The 21,234-nt window shown below is 40.7% G+C and overlaps 1 protein-coding gene across 8 annotated transcripts in view; it reads left to right on the top strand.

Annotated features, from left to right (window-relative positions):
* Positions 1 to 18,739, top strand: part of CNTN4 (contactin 4) — a 902,287-nt gene extending 883,548 nt beyond the window's left edge. For all 8 annotated transcript variants that reach the window (XM_077772911.1, XM_077772904.1, XM_077772907.1 and 5 more), the window contains 8 exons: positions 2,401 to 2,550; positions 4,075 to 4,145; positions 5,255 to 5,489; positions 6,456 to 6,568; positions 7,327 to 7,513; positions 7,945 to 8,057; positions 13,152 to 13,320; positions 16,088 to 18,739. In XM_077772911.1, coding sequence (XP_077629037.1) covers positions 2,401 to 2,550; positions 4,075 to 4,145; positions 5,255 to 5,489; positions 6,456 to 6,568; positions 7,327 to 7,513; positions 7,945 to 8,057; positions 13,152 to 13,320; positions 16,088 to 16,188 — 1,139 coding nt within the window. In that variant the 3' untranslated portion in view covers positions 16,189 to 18,739. The remainder of the gene's footprint in view (positions 1 to 2,400; positions 2,551 to 4,074; positions 4,146 to 5,254; positions 5,490 to 6,455; positions 6,569 to 7,326; positions 7,514 to 7,944; positions 8,058 to 13,151; positions 13,321 to 16,087) is intronic.
* The last annotated feature ends 2,495 nt before the right edge of the window (positions 18,740 to 21,234 follow it).

The following is a 21,234-nucleotide window of genomic DNA, read 5'->3' as shown; positions in this document are numbered from 1 at the left end:
ATGATAGAACTGTGTGTTGGTTATAGTTTTTCTTAACATACATAATAAAATCCATTAGTTGTGAAAAGAAAATGCATCAATCTGCTCATTACTTAAAATTATCTGTGTACTACTAATGATACACTTTGAGAAGCAGTGGATTATGCTAGCCAACATAACCTTTGTAAAGTTGATACACTGTTCTCAAAAATAATAATAACTAAGGACTGCCTAGAGCCCCTTGACTTGTTGCCCATTTTTATTTAGATGGCTAAATTTGGGCATGGAGAGGTGTGAGATTTTGTTATATTAAAAAGTATGTCTGTGATGCCTTAGATGTCCCGGGCACTGGCTCAGCATGTGCCACCCTACACCCGCAGGTGCAGGTAACCCGTTGAACCCCACTCTTGATGGGGATCAGGGATTGCAATCATCCCCATGAACGAGGAATTCCCAGTAAGTACAGGTCATAAACATGCATTGATTAAGACCCCGGCCTTTGTACACATTGCCTGTCACTACTACAGATTGGATGGTTTAGCGAGGCCCTCAGATCTGCCCGCCAGGCAGGCCCATGGCCTGGCAGAGAGGAGCGCTGAGAAGACTGTCACACTTGAAAAATAAAGGAATGTGAATTGACCAGACCATCCCTGCCCCTCAAAATTGACTCTTTTTGTTATTTTATCTAGATTTCATGTGAGGAAAAATGGACAAACAAGTAGTTTTTGCAAGCAAGATACACACTTTTCTAGTCCCTAAGTGTTGGCTGTGTGACCTTGATGTTTTGAGATAGAAATACATGGAGTGATAGGCCTGGTTCTCTGCAATTCAGATGAATCGTATTGATTTTAACAACCTCATTTTTTTTACTTCAGCTTATCCAACCTCAGAATGGGTTTGTGTGTTCCAGCTCATTGATTTTCTTCTGAATCACAAGAGTGCTTAGGAAAAAAAGATAGGCAAAAATCTGGAAGTTAGGGGATCATTCTGGCCCTGACTCTGCTAATCAGGAGATTGCTATACAACTATACATCTTCCTCTTCTGTTAAATGGGCATGATAAGAATTGTTTATGACCCAAAAGAGAAATGATTGTGAAACATTTTTTAAAATAGGAAGTGCGACAGAAATATAATGAAGGAAAGGAGGAAGATGAAGATGCTGCTGCTGATGATGATAGTGATGGTTAAAAAAGCACACTAGAATTTGTTGAACCCTTGCTATTCGCTATATGATATGCTCTGCTAAGTGCTTTCCTTGGATTTTTCTCAACAGCATTGTGAATAGACATTATTATAGCCTCATTGTACGATAGGGAAACCAAGGCATGGAAAGGTTAAGCAACTTGCCCAAGGTCATTGGGCTACTAGGTGTGTTGATTCAGGTTTAGAATCCAGATAATCTGACTCCAGAGCCCCACTCTCCACTGTTGTAGGCTAGGACTGTGTGAGTATGGTGTAAGGAAGCTGGCAGCCACTGAATCCTAGTGATCAGTGTGATGGCCTCAGCTTTGCCACTGGAGACCTCCCTTTGAGTCTCCTGGGCCACAGGGGAAATCTTTATTTTTTTGTTTTATTTTGTTGTATGTTTTTTTACCCACTGTGGGGCTTGAATGCATGACCCCGAGATCAAGAATCACATGCTCTAGTGATTGAGCCAGCCAGGTGCCCCTCTCATGGGAAATCTTTATGATAACAAGTATAAAACTCAAAAAGTTGTTCAGTGAACATGGAGGCAGTGTCCAGAGCTTCATTGCTGATGGCATCAAACGGTGAGCCATGTCCTCCTGGGAAGGAGCCCTTGTCCTGTCCAAATACTAGTGGGTGAATATTATCAAATTCTCCCTCTCTGCCTTTTTTGTGTTCTTTGTGGCCATTCCTTTTAGGTTTACAGATTCTTTCATGAGGTATATTAGTACAGTTCACTGTCAGCAGTATTACAGGGTTGTAATAGTGTAAATTCATTGTTATATTAAGTTATAGAGCTTGGAACACACAGTTAGACAAAGGAGCAAATCCAGTGCAATCTTGAATGAGTAACGATCTTTATAAGGTGCATTTTCCTCATTTATAAAAATAAACACAGCAATTTTACTTTACTCATAGAATGATTGTAAAAGTTGAACAGTGTGCCCAATACTATATGGTAAATGCTGAAAAATGTGTTAGGTGATAACAGTAGTGATTACAGTCAAGTGCTTTTGGGTCTTGAAGATTGTAATGTCATCTGATGGTATCTGATTTGAACTTGTTAGTTTAATAGAGAGAGTTCTGGGATGACTTCCTTGTAACAGCTGTTGTACAACTAGTCTCAGACCACCTGCAATGCCCCACACACAGTAACGGTAATCATGATGGATGGAAGTTCCTTTCTGCTTAAGATGGAATCCTGTAAAACATCCCCACCTTTTGATGCCTTTCAGTCCCAGAACTTATTGATGGGAAGACATTCACAGCAACTGTCGTGGGCTTGAACCCTTGGGTCGAGTATGAGTTCCGCACGGTTGCGGCTAACGTGATTGGGATTGGGGAACCCAGCCAGCCCTCGGAGAAGCGAAGGACAGAAGAGGCTCGTGAGTAGCATCCAGAACAAAGAGCATCTGTGCCAGTGGCTATTATTCCTTAGGAAAAGGCTTTGAATTCTTCCTGCTCTTAAGCCCTAATGAGGCTCTGTATTAGTACCCCCTTCTCTGGAATGATTATAATGATCAGAAACCAGGCCTGCAGCTGCTCAGCTTATTGAGTTTCAGTCAAGAGTTAAGTTCTCATCTTTACTGGGTCTCCTTGTACAGGGAGAGACACTCTGTGCTTAGTTCTTCCAAACACCAACTGTTTCTTCATTGGCTCATTTGTCACCAAGATTCTTCAACCAGGATTTATTTTTTTTTAATGCACACCCCACATTTCAAATGAAATCAACACACAGAAACCACTAGTTGCAAAGAATACATTCTTCACAAATATTCAGTAAGATTTTTTTCTTAGTGTAAACCATTACTAGAAGCTAAGATTCAGAACACTCTGCTCATTCATACAAGCCCAGTCAGCAGTGTAGTATGACCCTTTGTATTCACAGCTTAGAATGAGCACATGGAGAGAATAATATGAATTCATCTACGTAAGTTGTATATTTCCTTCTCTCACATAAAGTGGGAGACTGAGGTGTGGGTCTTTGTAGAGTCCCCCAGCTGTGATAGGGCCAGACGTTTGTTGAAGGAATAGCAAGGTCCTTAAGCAAATGGGAACTCTGACCCTACTCTTGGACAAAACTCCATCTAGATCTATTTCATTGGCTTTAACCAAGGGAACACACCCAGAAACCACTGGGGTCTTTCGTTTCCATGATGATAATGTAGCTAATTCCCATGCTTCGTCCCCCACCCCTCAAAACTTTAATTTAATTAATTCCTCTCAGCAATCCTGAGGAGGAAGCTAGCCTAATTTCCCCTCTTTTACAGAGAAAACTGGGGATCAAAGATCTTAAGCACAGTGAGCCAGGGGTCAACCTATGTCCACCACTTCCTTCAGCACCCAGCTCAAAACTCACCTTCCTCCGAGAAGCCATTAGCCCCACCCTACTCTGAGCAGCCTGCTACTTCAGAACGCCACTGCACCTCTCCATTCTGTCTGCACCGTATTGTTCTTTATTGTCAACATTTCTCTGTATGTTCTGCATGTGCTCTCTACTTCCAACTAGATTGTAAGCTCTGCACGGGCAGAGTACATATTGTCTGTCTTTTGTGTATCACCACATGGTTAATAAACGCCTACCCAAGCATTAGAACCAGAACCTCCGTCCTTTCCTCATACCACTGAAGCTCGGCCTCTAGGGATGGAGCTGAACATTGGTCAGACATGCCACATAACTTGTGTACCTTGTTAAATGGGAAACAGGTAACTAATGGCAATTTCCTTGGTATGTTTCACTTCTTTAAGCTGAAGCTTTGGGCCGCTTGACCACACTGTTTCTGATCTCAAAAGACAAAGATATGTTTAATCAAAGTATTTGCTAAAAGTGAGTCACTTCTGGCAGGTGACCTTCCTGCCTCTGATTTGCTTTTACCACCTGATATGACTTGTTTTTCTCTCCTGCACAGTCCCCGAAGTCACCCCAGCTAACGTCAGTGGTGGTGGAGGCAGCAAATCTGAACTGGTTATAACCTGGGAGGTAAATGAATCATGGAACAAAAGGAACATACATTAGTCTAGGCTATTTTATTTTTTCCTCTTATATTAAACAAATATAAGAAATTTTCTCTTCTCTTTTCAAGAGCTAGAATTTATTTGAGTGAAAACACCCCCTCTTACGTAGGGAGTGTCTAGAAAGAAAAGCTGGCGCTTGCCCACAATTGTTGAGTTAAGGTTTAATTTGATTTAACACAGAAAAAACAACCATGAAATGGAAGACAACACAAGAAAAAAATATATATGTGTGTGTATACATATATATATGTATATATACATGTATACATGTATATATATGTATACACACACATATGAATGAAGACTGGTTCAAAGAAAACCAGTTTTCCGTTCTTCCTGAATTGATGCATGGCCAATTGATTTAAGACGTCTGGCAACACTAGATTCAGTGTACCAGCACAATTTCCTGGCAATTGGCCTTGCTTCTGGAGCCCTCTTTTATAAGATAGTTTTTAAACAACTTGGAGGTAGGTTAGTCACCAATTTATTAAAAATTTGATTTTGAGAGAGGAGAAGAGTTTTAGAAAGGGTTTTTAATGCTTTTGAAAGACTAGACATTAGCCCCCAAAGTTAAAAAGCTCTCGTTTAACCAGAGTCCCAGCAGTGAAAGAAATTGCTCACCCCCTCCAGCCTCACTCCTCAGTTCTGAGGGGGAAAGATCTTTCCTGAGCCAAGATGGTCTTCTTCAATGAGATCTTTTGTCTGTTTGGCACTGGAGGAAGATTCTTATCAGACGGTACATGTTGGAATGTTGGTTTCTAGATCACTGGCCCAGTGACTTTCATTTGAAAGAACTTTAAAGCTGGGTCTCCCCCATCAAGAAGCCAGGCTCTCCACTGCAAATTCTCATTGGGGTTTTTATTTGTTTGTCTATTTAACCCTACTTCAATACGTCATCCATAGTAAAGGCAAACTGATGGCAAGCCCCAAACCTAACACTCTTGACAAAACCCAGAGTAAGATAGGTGGGGAAGGATATATGTGTAAGAATGTGGGAGGTAGGGTAAAATGAAGCAATTTTAGCATTTGAATCAAACGCTATGATTTCTGAAGACAACCTCCCTTCTTTCCCAGACGGTCCCTGAGGAATTACAGAATGGTAGAGGCTTTGGCTATGTGGTGGCCTTCCGGCCCTATGGCAAAATGATCTGGATGCTGACGGTGTTGGCATCAGCTGATGCCTCCAGATATGTGTTCAGGAATGAGAGTGTGCGCCCCTTCTCTCCCTTTGAGGTTAAAGTGGGCGTCTTCAACAATAAGGGAGAAGGCCCCTTCAGTCCCACCACAGTGGTGTATTCTGCAGAAGAAGGTATGGCTTATGCTACCTATATATGTGATATTTGTTCAATTCTAAGATGTTGCTGATTTTAGGCCTGGAGTGTTGCCAGGCTCTCCTGAATCTTAGTCCAGTCAGTTGGCTTCCCTTTGTTCTTTTGCTCTTATTTTCATTATCGGGTGACTAGGACTCTCACCTCTGACAAATGCTTATTTAGAAGGATGGGTAGTATGGGGCACCTGGGTGGCTCAGTTGGTTAAGCATCCGACTCTTGATTTGGCTCAAATCATGATTTCACGGTTCATGAGTTTGAGGCCTGCATCAGGCTCCATGCTGACAGTGTGCAACCTGCTTAGGATTCTGTGTCTCCCTGTCTCTGCCTCTCCACTGCTTGCTCCCTGTCTCTCAAAATAAATAACATTTTTTTTAAAAAAGATGTTTAAAGGAAGGATGTGTGTTAAAGGATTTGCTAGCTATGAAAACTTGGTGCTTTAACTTAAGGAGTTCCGGGTTACTTCCCTTCCACCTACCCCCAAATTTAGAAAACAAAGACTTTGTCTTTACCATTTCTATCACCACTCCCTTCCAGCTATTATTGATAGCTCTTCTGTAAAAAGAGGGTTAGGGTCTTAATCACTAAGGGCTGTTATATAACTATGGATTATTTGCTCCTTATAATTTTACTTAATTTTTGTTAACGTGTGTGGGGTTTTTCGTTTGTTTCTTTGTTTGTTTTGAGAGACAGAGCATGAGCAGGGGAGGGGCCAAGAGAGAGAGGGAGACACAGAATCCAAAGCAGGCTCCAGGCTCTGAGCTGTCAGCGCAGAGCCCAGCACGGGGCTCCAACTCCCAAACTGTGAGATCATGACCTGAGCCAAAGTCAGCACTTAACTGACTTAGCCACCCAGGCACCCCAATTTGCTCCTTATAATGCCAGTACCTGGAAGCCTGTTCTGATGCAGCTGATAGAGTAACCACTTTTTCCACACTCATTTGCAGAACCCACCAAACCACCAGCCAGCATCTTTGCCAGAAGTCTATCTGCAACAGACATTGAAGTTTTTTGGGCCTCACCCATGGAGAAGAATAGAGGACGGATACAAGGCTATGAGGTAAGCAAGAGATATGTGCATTGGATCTGGGAAAGACCTACCCCTCAGTGAGAACTTCAACATACACTCTATTGGGGAAAAGACCCAGATTCCCATTTAGAGGTATTTGTTAAGGCTTCTAGTAGACATTCTATTGTGAGATCACCCTTTTTTCTCCTACACTCCAGAAATGTTTTCAAAATATATGCAGATCAAGAATTTATAAGAAGATTGGGGAAATGAGCTTTGATTTCTGATATACCCAGTATCCACTTGGGCTCAAAACAAATGTGGGGGAAAGGTGAAGAAAGCTCACTTTCCATCTCACTAGGAAGCTGAGAACAAAAAAAAGACCCTTTCATACTGTAGATGAGTGCTCAGAGCATACAAAGCCCTTGGCTCTGACAGCTCTGCTTATGAGTTGGTAGGAAAAAAATAACTCCATCTTAAGTACCAGCATTTTAAAGATCAGCTGAAGGGGGCCTGGGTGGCTCAGTCAGTTAAGCGTCCAACTTCAGCTCAGGTTATAATCTTGCGCAGTTCACGAGTTTGAGCCCCGCCTCTGGCTCTGTGCTGACAGCTCAGAATCTGGAGTCGGCTTCAGATTCTGTGTCTCCCTCTGACCCTCCCCTGTTCATAATTTCTCTCTCTCTCTTCTCTCTCTCTCTCTCTCAAAAATAAATGAACATTTAAAAAATAATAATAATAAAATCAGCTGATAACATTGGAAATATCCCCAGTAGGTATAATTCCCAAGGTCTTCCTTTTTATTTTCTCAGGTTAAATACTGGAGACATGATGACAAGGAAGAAAATGCTAGAAAAATACGAACCATTGGAAATCAGACATCAACAAAAATCACCAATTTAAAAGGCAGCGTGCTGTATCATTTAGCTGTCAAGGCATATAATACTGCAGGGACAGGCCCATCCAGCGCAATGGTCAATGTGACAACCAGAAAGCCACGTAAGAACATTCTTGTTCAGAAATATTTTAGGGATTCATCAGACATATCCCAAGTTCATTCCCCATCCCCACCTCCCAATGATCATTTGCATGCTAATTGGTATCATTATGTGGATTCAAATTTACCTTAGCATTTTAACTGAACCTTTCAGAATACCATGCAAAATTCATTGCTCCAGAGGACAGAAAGATAAATGTTTTTCTCCTCATTGGGAAGGGCTACTTCTTTTGGATATAAACGTTAGGCGACCAACTGAATCTTTTTCCATTTGCAATGCTGTATCTTGTCAGATTTTAGTGACCTTGAAGACACATATTAGTGCAATAGCCCATTAAATTGCCTCCACTTTTGAATTCTAGTAAGGAGATATTCCTCAGAATCCATTGAGACTTAATAATCTGTGACTTCGTATATCTTAATTTTTTTATAGCACCAAGTCAACCCCCCGGAAACATCATATGGAATTCATCGGACTCCAAAATTATCCTGAATTGGGATCAAGTGAAGGCCCTAGATAATGAGTCGGAAGTAAAAGGATACAAAGTGGGTAATTTCTTTTTTGCAGAGGCCCCTAATCTTGCTGTTAGTGAGAACAGTCTCTTCACACAAAGTCATATGAACTATGTTCTCACTTTCCCTGATGACGCCTAACAGCCTCTCTAGGAGTCTCTGTCCCCAGAATGGTTTGCTCTGAGTTTTATAAATGATCCGTAGCAACAGGCCAGATTTAGAGAATTGCCTCATCTGATTCTTTGAGCTCAGGCAGAGTCAGTCAGAAATGGTTGAAGACCCTGTAGGCGTATTTTCAAAAATTCTTGAAGATCTGCATTTTTAACATTTCTCCTATCAGCTTTGTTTTGTTCTTGTCCTGGTTGTGCTTTCTTCCTTTTTTTTTTTTTTAAATCAACAGTATTATGAATAGTAGTATTCATAGTAATAGTAATATGAAATATGATCATTTTTGTTTCTGTTCCTATAGTTAAGGAGATTTATATAGAGAAAAAGAAATCAGGGAGATTTTAGAAAACTCATTTGCCTGCTCCCATAGTGCTAGCCTGACTTTAACTAGAAGAGAAAATGTGTTTAGCTTGATGCCGCAATTAACAGGAATTGTTATTGTCGTGTTTCGTTTTCAGCAATGTTTGGGGCAATGCAGTGCAGCCCAGAGGAAACTGGGATGCCAGCTGCAGTGTGTAGCATTTTTGCAATGAGATGTTGGCAGTAGCAGATAGGCAGTGCTGTCATTGAAGGACATGAGACTCTTGGAAAGTAGTTGATGAAACCACAGCTGGAAGTAGGAGTGGATGTGTGGTGGTAGAACTTTGGGTGATATGAGTGGAGAAGAATTTGGGAAAATGCTCCCTGCCACAGGTTCCTTTTCTTTCCTTCACACAGCACAATGATTTGTATTCTGCCAACAGAGAAACATTCTCTAAAATCTCATCTGCAGACCTTTCTCTGTGTCCTTTCATAGAAGCAAACTCTTCAGGAAGGGTCTTCTAGCATGAAGAGTTAGGAGACCCACAGTTTGGTCCTCTATTGACTATGTGACTCTGAGTCACTTAACATCTTAGGGCTGCATTTTCTCTTTTATTAAAGGAGAAATTTTCTAGTATCTTCATTTTTCTCTGAAGTTTTCCTCTAGACATTTCAGTTGGGCCATGAAAAAGGAAAGAACATAAGCTCTCTGGGAAGGAATGTTCCAAGCACAGTGAACAAGATGTGCAAAGGTCCTGAGGTGGGCATATGCCAATGTGATACAATAGGAGAAACTGTGATAAATTAGAGATTTTCTCATTGTGCAGAAGAGGCAGTGAGTTCTGGGCCCTAGCCTATTATTACCAAACAGTGTGTCCATATCTTCCAGTTTTTCAGTAGAACCCAAAATTGTTTCATGTATAATTTGGGGGAGGGGCTAACTGTTGATATCTAACTAAAATAAAATAAAATAAAATGATAAAATAAACACTGTAAGAGCCAAACAGTTAACATATGCAGGCCAGATGTGACCCATGGACCATCAGTTTACTACTAATTAATCCCCTTGTTTTGCATTCATGAAGACAGAGACCAGAGTGGGGAAGCAATTTTCCCACACAGATGGAGGCCAAACTAGGCTGAATTAAGCACATAGGCTATTGACCCAGACCACCTGCATTTGGATGCTAAATCTACCACTTACTGCCCATGGTACCCTGGGAAAATTGCTTAATATCTTCAGGTCTCAGTGTCCTCGTTTTTGAAATCAGAGTAATAACAGTGCCTATCTCTCGAGATAACCATGTTACTACTTAGAACATACATTGTCCACTGGCCTCAGTGAAGATGTCAGGCAGATTCCTCCAAAGCCACAGAGAAGCTACCCAGGGCCAGGTATCACATAACATGGTAGAAGGTGGTGACAGATCTCTCATTGTTTATGAGGAGGACACCTCCAGGCTCTAAGTAGATGTCTGTGTCAGTGAGGTGGGGAGGGGTTCTCTGCCAGATTCTACAGATTATGTTTTGAATAGAAGCATAGGTCAAAATACATTTAGGTGCTGTGATACCAATCGCTGCCTCGCCTTTCTCCCTGGTGCAGTGGTCTCAAAAACCAGACTGTGGTTTTCACTGTGATGGTTGTAGACAGAGAATGGAAACAGCCATAGAACATAAATACACCTAAATGTCATTTGTTGTAGTATACAGAGAAATGGTTTGGGATGTCCAGTGAAGAACAAGGAGCAGAGATGGTGCACTTTGAGGGATAGGGAAGGGTGTAGCTGGGAGTCATGTTGCTAGCCTTGATTACAGAAGGGTCTCAGTGATTTAAAAATATCCAGGGATCAGAGCTGCAGGAACACAGGCACAGAAGTGTGCACTAAGGGCCATCCCCAAAGGGTCACTGAAATCCAAGTCACACCTTTGGAAGGCAGTGACTTCACTGTCTTTTTGAGTACTGATGGTCAGGACACTTCGTATATTGATCGGCATCTCATAAGAAGATCAGAGATCCAGTGCTTCCATTTCAGTGACTCCTACTGATTCTCGGGGAAAAACTCATCCTCTTTGATAACTCAGGACAAATCTCCACTTTGATGTTTCCCCCAGACATAAAAAAATAGAGTATAACTGAAATAAAGTCAGGTTGAGTTGTCTAATGTGATAGGAATAAAATTTAAATTACTCTTACTTTTCATTTAAAAAAGAACATAGAGTGTTCAAGCACACAGCAAGCATTCAATAATGTTTGCTACTGTTCTCATTACTCCCATGAATCCATTCTTCCTGCTTGTCTTCTGCCCTGGATTATGTGAAATGCAAGCACAGCCTTCAAGTCAGTCAGCTGAACCAAGTGTTTGCTGTAAATAAAGGTTTTTCAGGCTTTTATTTGGGTTCCAATGCAGTCCCTAATATTACAAGACTGATAAGCAGTGCTGAGAGCAAGGCTGCTTTTCCCGGGAAGTGTTTCTTTTGGATTTATATTTGAAACTGGTTGAATTCTCTGTGCTCTGGCAAGGACCAGAGGTAAATCAAAGAAGCAATTTATTCCTCAAAGCCAGATGTGCCCTTGCATCCCATCAGCCAGCCCGTGTTCCTGAAGGGCAGTGATGAGACGCTTTGACGCTCCTGAATGTGCCTGAGGATTTATTTGAGCCTCATCATTAGCGAGGGGATGCCGAGTTTGATACAACTGATGTTCCGGAGAAGGAAGGGGGCACTTATGAATCTTTCCACCTTAAGGAAATTGTGTTTTCCACCTTGTATTAGAGAGAGATAAATTAAGGTGATGAAATGCCAGGGAACAAATGGGATCTGTACCATCTTAAGGGAATTTCATGAATTTTACTTGTTTTTGGTTTTTATTGCAGTAGAAGAGTGGCCTTATACCTCTAACTTCAGCAGATCAGAATTTTGAAGTGTGAGCTAATCTTACGGTTCTCGGAGTGTAGTTCGCGAAGCAGAGGCAGTGGCATTATTTGGGAACATGCAGATTTTCAAGTCCAACCTCATACATACTAAGTCAGAAACTCTGGGATGGGGCCCGGTGACCTGGGTTTTAACAAGCCCCCTAGGAAATTCTGATGCACACTCGGGCTGGAGAACCCCTGAGCTAATCCAGGATTTACAGCCATATTAACATCACATCAAACTCTTTTTAAGTACCACAGCCTGGCCCCTACCTCTATCGAGTTAACTCTCAAGTGGAGCCGTAGCAGGTGTCCTGAGCTTCCTCACTTTCACCACTTTGAGCTGGATAATTCTCAGTGTGGGGACTGTCCTTTGCATTCTTCACAGGCTGTTTTGCAGCATCCCTGGCCTCCACCCAATAAACAGTAGCACCTATTNACTCAGTTAAGAACCACTGAGCTCCCATATTTTTCATGTTCCCCAAATGCTTCTCCCACACAGCCAAGACTGAGAACCACTGACCTCACCCAACCCTGTGTTTCCTAACTACCAGGAGAAACTGGAGGTATTGGATTATAGTGATTTAAGTGTAGGTGTTAGGAATTCTCACCAGCTCTATGACATCTTCTGGCCTCAGTTTCCTCATCTATGACAAGGAAAAATAATGCCTGTCTTGTCAGATTGTTGTGACAGTTAAACATGGTGATGTCAATAAGGGACTGAAGTCACAATAAACATCAGAAGGTATTTATGAGACAGTTGCCAGCACAGTCGTTATATCCAAAACAGTAGATGCACTTGTCCAGGCTTTTGGTTTCTGATCACAGCTGATGGCCATCAGCGCAAGCACTACCAGGCAGCCAGGTGGGCACATTTTCAGGAGACCTCGTTGGGGACCTTGTCAAATGAGCCACCAACCTAGACTCAGACCCGGGGGAGGCCAAGAAGAAAACTTGCATCAATAGGACTGGTGAAGCTCTAGACACTTCTGGAGTATCAGTGACCACCACATAATACTCTCTTTTCCACATAGCTCAGAAAGGGGTCTCAGTGGAAGGAAAAGGGGGTTCCTGCCCTTGCCTTTTGGAAATCCCTCCCTGTGCTGAAATGTGCTTTCTCCAAATGATTCATGATAATAATAATGTAGGATACCTGTCTTGTGCTTCTCATCTTTGCCACATGTGCTTTTTATCTCTTGTTCTCTTTATACCTTCATAAATCCGTTGTCACACATGCTTCCTTTGAGCCAAGTCACTTAGAGTCAGTCCTTATGCACCCTTGAAAACACTCCAGAAAGGTGGGTGTCATTGTTGCCATTTTACAGATGAGGAAAATGAAGCTCAGAGAGGTAGCAAGGACTCTGGTCCTCTTTCTAGTGGCCAAGTTGACTCTGACGCCAGAGCCCCTCACGTATAACTAAGTTTTATACATCCTCCACGAGGTATTCATTTTCCAGGTGTGTTACCAGAGCCTTCCAGAGGTTATAGGAGGCCACATGGCGTGTTGGGTGACTCATACTAAGCCCGTCCCCATGCTGTAGTACCCTGTAAACTCTTTCCTCATCATGAAATGGTGGCCGCAGACATGCCCCTGAGTATAAATGAGCCTCCCAAGTGCATGTGGGCAGCCTGACAACCTCCATGTTCCCACATTTTGCTGGTGCCCAGAGGTGAGAACAAATGAATGCTCCATCTTTGGGGCTTTTGTGAGGACAGCAGGTGACACCTGTTCTTTCTGTATTGACAGGTCTTGTACAGATGGAACAGACAAAGCAGCACATCTGTCATTGAGACAAACAAAACATCAGTGGAGCTCTCTTTGCCTTTTGATGAAGATTATATAATAGAAATTAAGCCATTCAGTGATGGAGGAGATGGCAGCAGCAGTGAACAAATTCGAATTCCAAAGATATCAAGTAAGAGTGTGTTCTTCCTCTCTTGCCCCTCCCTGCTATATCTCCTAAGTCTTGCCAATGAGTCAGGGCTTGGACAATGTGAATCCCACAGAGAAAGTCTTCTACAAAAAAGGACAGTACCATCCCCTTCCATCAGACAGCTGATGTTTGCTGATCACAGGCGGTTTCATACAAAAGACAATTTGACTAGCTTTGACTGATTTGATCAGTTGCCAATCAAAAATCAGATTAAAACAGCCCCAAATCCATCACACAGGCTTTCCCATGTGGACCCGTGTGGTTTGCATCTACAACAACAGCAAAATTACAGCTTAGAAAGCTAAAACCGTGACTCACTCAGGAAGAACAAGCAAAGGAGTCTTTAAAATGCAGATTAGGGGCACCTGGGTCCTACTTCAGCTCAGGTCATGATCTCATGATTCTTGGGTTTGAGCCCCGCATCGGGCTCTGTGCTGACAGCCAGCTCAGAGCCTGGAGCCTGCTTCAGATTCTGTGTCTCCCTCTCTCTGACCCTCCCTTGCTCACGTTGTCTCTCTCAGAAATAAATAAAAACATTTAAAAAAATTGTTTGAATACAGATTAGTGGTAGAGGCCAGCCAGTGATGTGAATTGCAGCTTAATGGGTACTAGGTTTCCATTTGGGGTGATGAAAAAGTTCTTGAAACTGGTTGAACACATTGGAGTATATACTTCATGCCACTGACTCATTCACTTTAAAATGGTTAAAAGGGTAACTTTTGCATTACATATATTTTACCACAATAAAAAAAATGGAGTTAGATATCTTAGTGTAGATTTTCATTGGCTTTTGGATTTTACTGCCTAGAGATAAGGGGTTCAATGTAGGCTGGAAATATAAATTTTCAAGCCATCACTGGAAACATAATATTTTAAATCACGGACAAAATTCTCACCATAGTGTCCTGAGTTTCAGCCCCTCTGCTAGGTATCCATCACATTATTTTTCAGATGAGGAAAGGGTCTAGTATTTCATACTGATATCAACTTATCGGAACATATCCACTAAGCAATTTTAACTGCATCTATAAAATTTGGATGGTTCCCATCAGAAAAGACAATGTTCATTGGTCTTTTAACCCTTCCCCTGAATAAGCATTTGCTAACACTGACAAATATAAGACTTCATGGGGACCCTGAAGCTGTATCAAGCTATGCTCCCAACTCAGGACTGATTTGCCAATTTCCAGATGAAGTTTATATTTACTGCACCCTTTTTTCAAGCTGACACTAAAGGCATTTTTATCTTAAAAAAAAAACTGGGGAGAATTGGATTCTATACTTCACTAAAGCAAGAGCTCTAAATTCTGTTGAAAGAAACCAAATTTGTGGAACCAGTGATGTGGAAGTAATCACCAGGCCACAAAAACATGAGATTGGGGTTTGTTTGGGAGTAAATTCATCTCACTTTGTTTAAATCTGACTTCATACTTCCTTATCATTGTAAGGATTGTCATTGTTATTGTTATTATTTAGACCAGTGATTCTTGGTTTAATTCATTATAAAAATGTATCGTAAGCAATTATATTGATATAATTGATATTAGATGATAAGGATGTAACTGTGGAAAAAAAAGTTTTCTTCCTTAAAAGATTGTCCATTTTGTTGGTCAAAGACCTTAAACTCTTAGAAGAACCTTAAACAACAGCTGGTAACCTGTTACTTTGAAAAATGGAAGACCTATAAGAAATGGTTTTGTGTAAAAAGATTGAGATTATTTGGGGGGGAGGGGCATATTTAGACAGACATAGATTTGAATCCCAAATCAGCTATTTACTAACTCATTGATCTTAGACGAGTTATTTTACTTCTGTGAACTCTAATTTCCTCATCTGTGAAAGAGTGTCACCACAATACCAGACGTGCTTAAGGTTTTTGTAGGAATTAAGTGTCACATTGCTCTGTGCCCAGCACAAAGGTAGAATTCAAAAGGGAGGAGCAATTTTTTTTTTAATGTTTTTTGTTTTTTTTTTTTCTAGGAGAGAGAGAGAGAGACAGCGTGAGCAGGGGAGGGTCAGAGAGAGAGGGAGTCACAGACTGAAGCAGGCTCCAGGCTCTGAGCTGGCAGTCAGCACAGAGCCCGACGCGGGGCTCGAACCCACGAACTGCGAGATCATGACCTAAGCGAAAGTCGGACGCTTAACCGACTAAGCCACCCAGGCGCCCCAGGGAGGAGCAATTTTTATTTTGCTATATAACTGATGTAATATTTATTAGCAATGCTATTAGTAATATTGAAGTTTCTTCTCATGTTAGATGTGGACATCCTTGTGAAATGCTGTCACAGAGGTCTGGAGATGCGCCGTAATGTGCTCTCAGGTTCCTAGCTAAGTAGTCATAGAACTGACATTAAAATGTCGTTAAGAGGGACACCTGGGTGTCTCAGTTGGTTGAGAGTCTGACTTTGGCTCAGGTCATGATCTCACAGTCATGACTTCGAGCCGCTCATTGGTCTCTGTGCTGACCGCTCAGACCCTGAAGCCTGCTTTGGATTTTGTGTCTCCCTCTCTCTTTCTGCCCCTGCTCTGCTTGTTCTCTGTCTCTGTCTCTCTCTCTCCCTCTCCTTCAAAAAGAAACAAACATTTAAAAACATTATTTTTTAAAATTAAAATAAAAAATAAGTCACTAGGAAATCATTATTTCTGGTAGAATCTAGCCATTTCTACTGTTTCCAAAAGCGCTGTTAGCCTTGCTTTGCATTGTATCCCAGGTGAGGCGATACTGAATGAATTTATTCTGTCTTTCCAGATGCCTATGCAAGAGGAGCCGGGCCTTCCACTTCGAATGCATGCACGCTGTCAGCCATCAGTACGATCGTGATTTCCCTCACAGCCAGGTCCAGTTTATGACAAAAGTTATCTAAAGGACTTGCTGTTTATAATATAAGCAACATTTAGCTAGTTGTTTTGAAGACACCCAGTACTAAGTAATATTGTTGTTCAAGTACATCTTATTACTGGAAAAAAAAAAATGTTTTTTGCTTCTTTAGGAATGGCATTATACAGTACTTCCTCAAAGCAAATCTAGCTTTGTCTGAAGTTTCTTTGGAAACTCTGCAATGCACTGAAGACATCTGTAATATGATGTTACCAAAGCAGTTTACATATGTCCTTATATGCATATTTTTATTATATATTTAGTGTTTTATAGAATTTTTTAAAGTTAACATGAAATGTAGATATTAATTTTTTCCTCTGCTGTAAAATGCTATGGGCAACACAATCATACAATTATTATTTGAAGATATTTCCTTTAAAGAAAGGGTTTGAAACTCATCTTGATTAATAAATTAAAAATTGTACAGTTTTGCAAGGATTCAGTGGCAGAACAGCTGAAGATTTGGTCTGTAACTTAAGGCTGCTGTGTGTAAATGACTCTCTGGATGGTTAACGCATTGAACCAAGTCCTTTTGACATGTACAATATGTTTTCCCACACTGTTGTGAATTTTGTTGTTCAACACAACTTGAGATAGTTTCAGGAATGGCTGCGAACTAGAAACCTAAACTAACTGCCCAAGAGGTACCTTGTGCAATATTCCCATCCCTGAATTTAGCCTTGTACAGTAAGACTTTCCTTTCACTCAGCTAAGTTAGCATTGTCTTTGTAGTAGCATTATCTTAGTCATTAAATTTGAAGTTCCCTATCCAGTAGTAACATAGACCGAAAGTTACTATAGTCAACCAACTCTTTCCAAGGATAAAAGATAATTTTACTATCTTTAACTGTGTCTGTCTTGAATGTACATTTTTTGAAAAGGTAATTCTCTGTTGATGGATTCATAATTTCTTTATATGTGTCTATCTCTTTAATAATAGAGCCCTTCTTTTGAATCACAATCATATATGGAGTTTGGCATATTTGTCCAATTTCAGCAAATAGTTGCTGCAAAGAATTTTTTCATGACACTACAAAAGACCTTTAGTATAACTGTATGTTATCTTGATGATTATCCTGTTTTGCAGTAAGTAGCTTAGTTGCTTTATAAGCTTTACCTTCTAAGTCTTAAAATCACACATTGGAAAATGACAATATAAAAAAACATATTCTTATGAAAAGAACTATTTGTTATAATGGGGGAGGTTTTGTAAGCAGCTGACACTTGTGGAACAGTGCATATAAAAGGCAATGAAATTTTCTATAAAAATTTTCACATGTGAACACTCTGCTACCTTTTCTTCTTTCTCTGAGAGCTCAGATTTGCCTGTAATTTGTCATTTTTGCTTACAAATAATATAAGTTAACTTTTCAACCTTCTAGCTCTATTTATCCAACAAAGTTCTAATCAGGATTCCACGTGTGTAAACAAGAGGGTGGTAACCAGAAAAAAAAATATTGTCAGTATTTCAAGCTGTGTTCCTTTCTTAGTTGATATGGTTACTTCTATGTTAAAACAAAACTTAAAATCACACACACAAAAAAAATCAACAAAACAATAAAATGAATGAAAAAAAATGATACCCCAGGTAGTTCCCGACCCCAGTGTAAATGATATTTACCAGTGATCTAGCATATGTAATCTTTTTTTAAAGGTATTGTTAATAAATATTCTGTCATTTGTAAAGATACTTGTCTTTTGGGAGCATTTTTCCTGCCTGCCTGTCAGGGAATTTGTTAGCTCACCCTTGTGCTAGTTATAATTTGAAATGATAGAAGGACTCCCAAGTCTCTGGCCATGATCCAAAGTTAGATGACCCAGGATATTCCTTTGGAATTGACAGCCCCGAAGACACGATTTCAAATCCTCTTTGGAAGCAGAAAGGGTCAAAATCCACAAACAAATGTCCTGAAGATCAAACTTGAATCTTTCCTCTTGGTTACCTAAGTCTTTCATATATTTAACCTAAGGATATCTGTTGTTTTAAAGTTTCCTCAACCCCATTGCTAAAAGGATAAAATCTAAACTTGATCATTTAAGGCCCTAATTCTAATAACAACTTAACTTTGTACCCAACTACACTGAGCCCTCACTGGCCCCTAACCACTGCTTGCTTTTGGTCTCACCTCTGTGCCTTTTGCTGTAAGGCTGACCCCTCCTGACATGCCCTCCACCCTTCGCTCACCCAATTCCTGATTGTCCTAGGGTAGCCCAGCCCCAGTTGTCTGTGAAGCCTTCCCACACCTCAGCCCTTTAGGATGTCCTTTCTCTGGATTAGCTACAAGCCCTGTCAATACCACTCATTTAGAATTAATCAGGTACTACTTTTGGAAATCTCTTGTACTGTTATCTTGCATTTTAACTTAACTCCTGTATTGTTACTTAATCTTCCTTGTACTTCTGCCTTGTCTTCCCAACTAGATTGTAAGCTCCTTGAGGGCAGGGACTTTGGTCTTATCTTCCATGTACTCTCCATAGTGCCTAGCACAGTGCCTTGCAATAAATAATCATTGATTAATTGAAGGGGTCTTTGAAGTAGCATTTTGCATCAGTTGCCCGCCTATGTGCCCTAGTGACCCAATCAGAGAAGACCGTGTCACTATTTTTGTTAGGTGGTGAAAAGCGTTAGAAGGCCTGGCTTCAAACTTTATGCTTTGAAAATGTCCTGTTGTCTCTCCACTTCATTGCCTGGTAAATGAGGACCTGGATTAGCTGAGTCTAACTGAACTGAAGGAAATTTAGAAAGTGCTTCATAGGCACCTTCACCCACATGTGTCTGATTTATTGGCTTCGGTGTTTGTTGCAGGTTGAGTTCACTGGTTGCAAGCAACAGAAAACAACTCTGGCTAAATTGAGCAAACAAAAAGGGATGACACTGATTAGGTCACATGAGCCAAGAAATGGCTGAATGACCAAGTCTTGATGAGAATAAGAACCAGGCTATGCTAAGAATCCAGACTTCAGGAACTTTGAAAAATCTATTCCAAGTGGTTTTCTGGGAATGAATTGGCTTTGTTTATGATTTTGATATGACTGTGCTCTATATCCAAACTCCTAGAAGAGTCTGATCTGTCCATTTTTTATCACATAACCAGAGCACCTTGATCACACCAAACCTGCACTCATAGCAAAGGAATAGTTTACTAAAGAAAAATTGAGATGGTGTTTCCACAAGATGGGATGATAGATACTGGGAAGATCTAAGCAACACACTTTTTTTTGTTTTGTTTTGTTTATTTCTGAGAGAGAGAGAGAGACAGTGTGAGCAGGGGAGGGTCAGAGAGAGCGGGAGATACAGAATCTGAAGTAGGCTCCAGGCTCTGAGCTAGCTGTCAGCACAGAGCCCGACACAGGGCTCGAACCCACAAACTGTGAGATCATGACCTGAGCTGAAGTCGGACGCTTAACCGACTGAGCCACCCAGGTGCCCCTAAGCAACACACTTTCTATGCTTAGCTGTCCACGGGGACTTCCCTGGACCCTAGACCCCAATAATACACTCAGAAGGAATATATTACTACTTGAGACAGTGACTCTGAAGCAAAAGCACTAGAAAGGGTCCTATTTGCTTTGGTTGTTTAACCTTTTCAAGTACTTACACTTACCTTCTTTTTGTGTGTGCGATCTACCTGTGATTTAACTGTATAAAAGAAAATTCTCTTTTGCCAGATCATTGGATTCTCTCAGTGTTCCTAAGTTTGTATAGAGCTCACACACCCTATATCCAAAACAGCATCTTTGCATGGAGACAGAAGACACGAATGATAAATTTCATCTCTCAGGTGAGCTCAGAATTCTTCCAGCCTGTGAGTTACCATAAGCTTTCTATCTGGAGACAGAATGACTGAGGTCTTCCGACCATCAGATTTTTGGTTATTTATATCCGGGAAGCAATGTTCAACCCTGATTAAACTTTTCCAGTTCTTTCCCACCACCCTTACCTTGCTGCAAAGTATGCTCCAAGAACATTGAATGTTGAGTATTGAATTATAAAAAGTCCATAAATAGTACATAATTACCTACGAAAATGTCATGCAATTTTTAAAGTAACTTAATGTAATGCAATCAACCACCAGGTGATTTTTGTGCACTGTATTGGATTATCCATGCTGCTATTCTCCTCCGTTAACCCAGATAATCAAGATTTGACTGTATTTTTCTGTTGTTACAATTAAAATAGTTCTTTATCCAATCAAATGATTTGAGGAGCAAGCCTTTTCAAATCAAAGACTTATAGTCAATTTCTAGGCACACCCAAAATTACTCCACCCCAAAATGAAAGACACTGGGCCTTACACAGGCAGCTTAATACAGTGTATAAGAATACAGATTCTGGAGTCTGACCTCCAGACTGGAATGCATTCTCCAGACTGGAATGCATTCTGACAATTGCTATTTATCATATGGGATAAGCTTTGTAAATTCCTAAATGCACAGCTCTCTAAACATTACCAACTATTTTATATATCAGTTATCATTCATTTTCTCAAGTGACTGAGATAGTCACAAAAAACAGATAAAAAATATAGAGGCTTTCTGTAACCAAAATGAGTTGAACTCAACACACATATCCATTATCACCTTTTATTTAAATATTCTCATGTGTTGGGGTGCCTCGGTGGCTCAGTCAATTAAGCATCCGACTTCGACTCAGGTCATGATCTCATGGTTTGTGAGTTCAAGCCCTGCATCATGGTCTGTGCTGACAGCTCAGAGCCTGGAGCCTGCTTCGGATTCTGTGTCTCCCTCTCTCTCTGCCCCTCCCCCACTCATGCTGTCTCCATCTCTCATAAATAAATAACCTTAAAATGTTTTTATATATTTTCATGTCTTAATAAAAATAGAAATATTTAGTTATTTGAATAATGTAGTTAATGAAATTATAATATTTAATAATATTGATATTTATATAAGAAGTTTGGCAGTAGGGTCCTCACTGAGATCCCAGCTTTTCCACAAAGCCTCCTCAGTTTCTCCATCTGGTACACACCTCTCATTTCTCTGACTTCCAGGGTGCG

This window comes from Crocuta crocuta, unplaced genomic scaffold (assembly GCF_008692635.1).
Source record: "Crocuta crocuta isolate KB4526 unplaced genomic scaffold, BGI_CrCroc_1.0 scaffold489, whole genome shotgun sequence".
In the NCBI taxonomy this organism is placed as follows: Eukaryota; Metazoa; Chordata; class Mammalia; order Carnivora; family Hyaenidae; genus Crocuta; species Crocuta crocuta.
The sequence above is the reverse complement of the archived record's forward strand: the minus strand, read 5'-3'. Positions and strand labels throughout refer to the sequence as shown.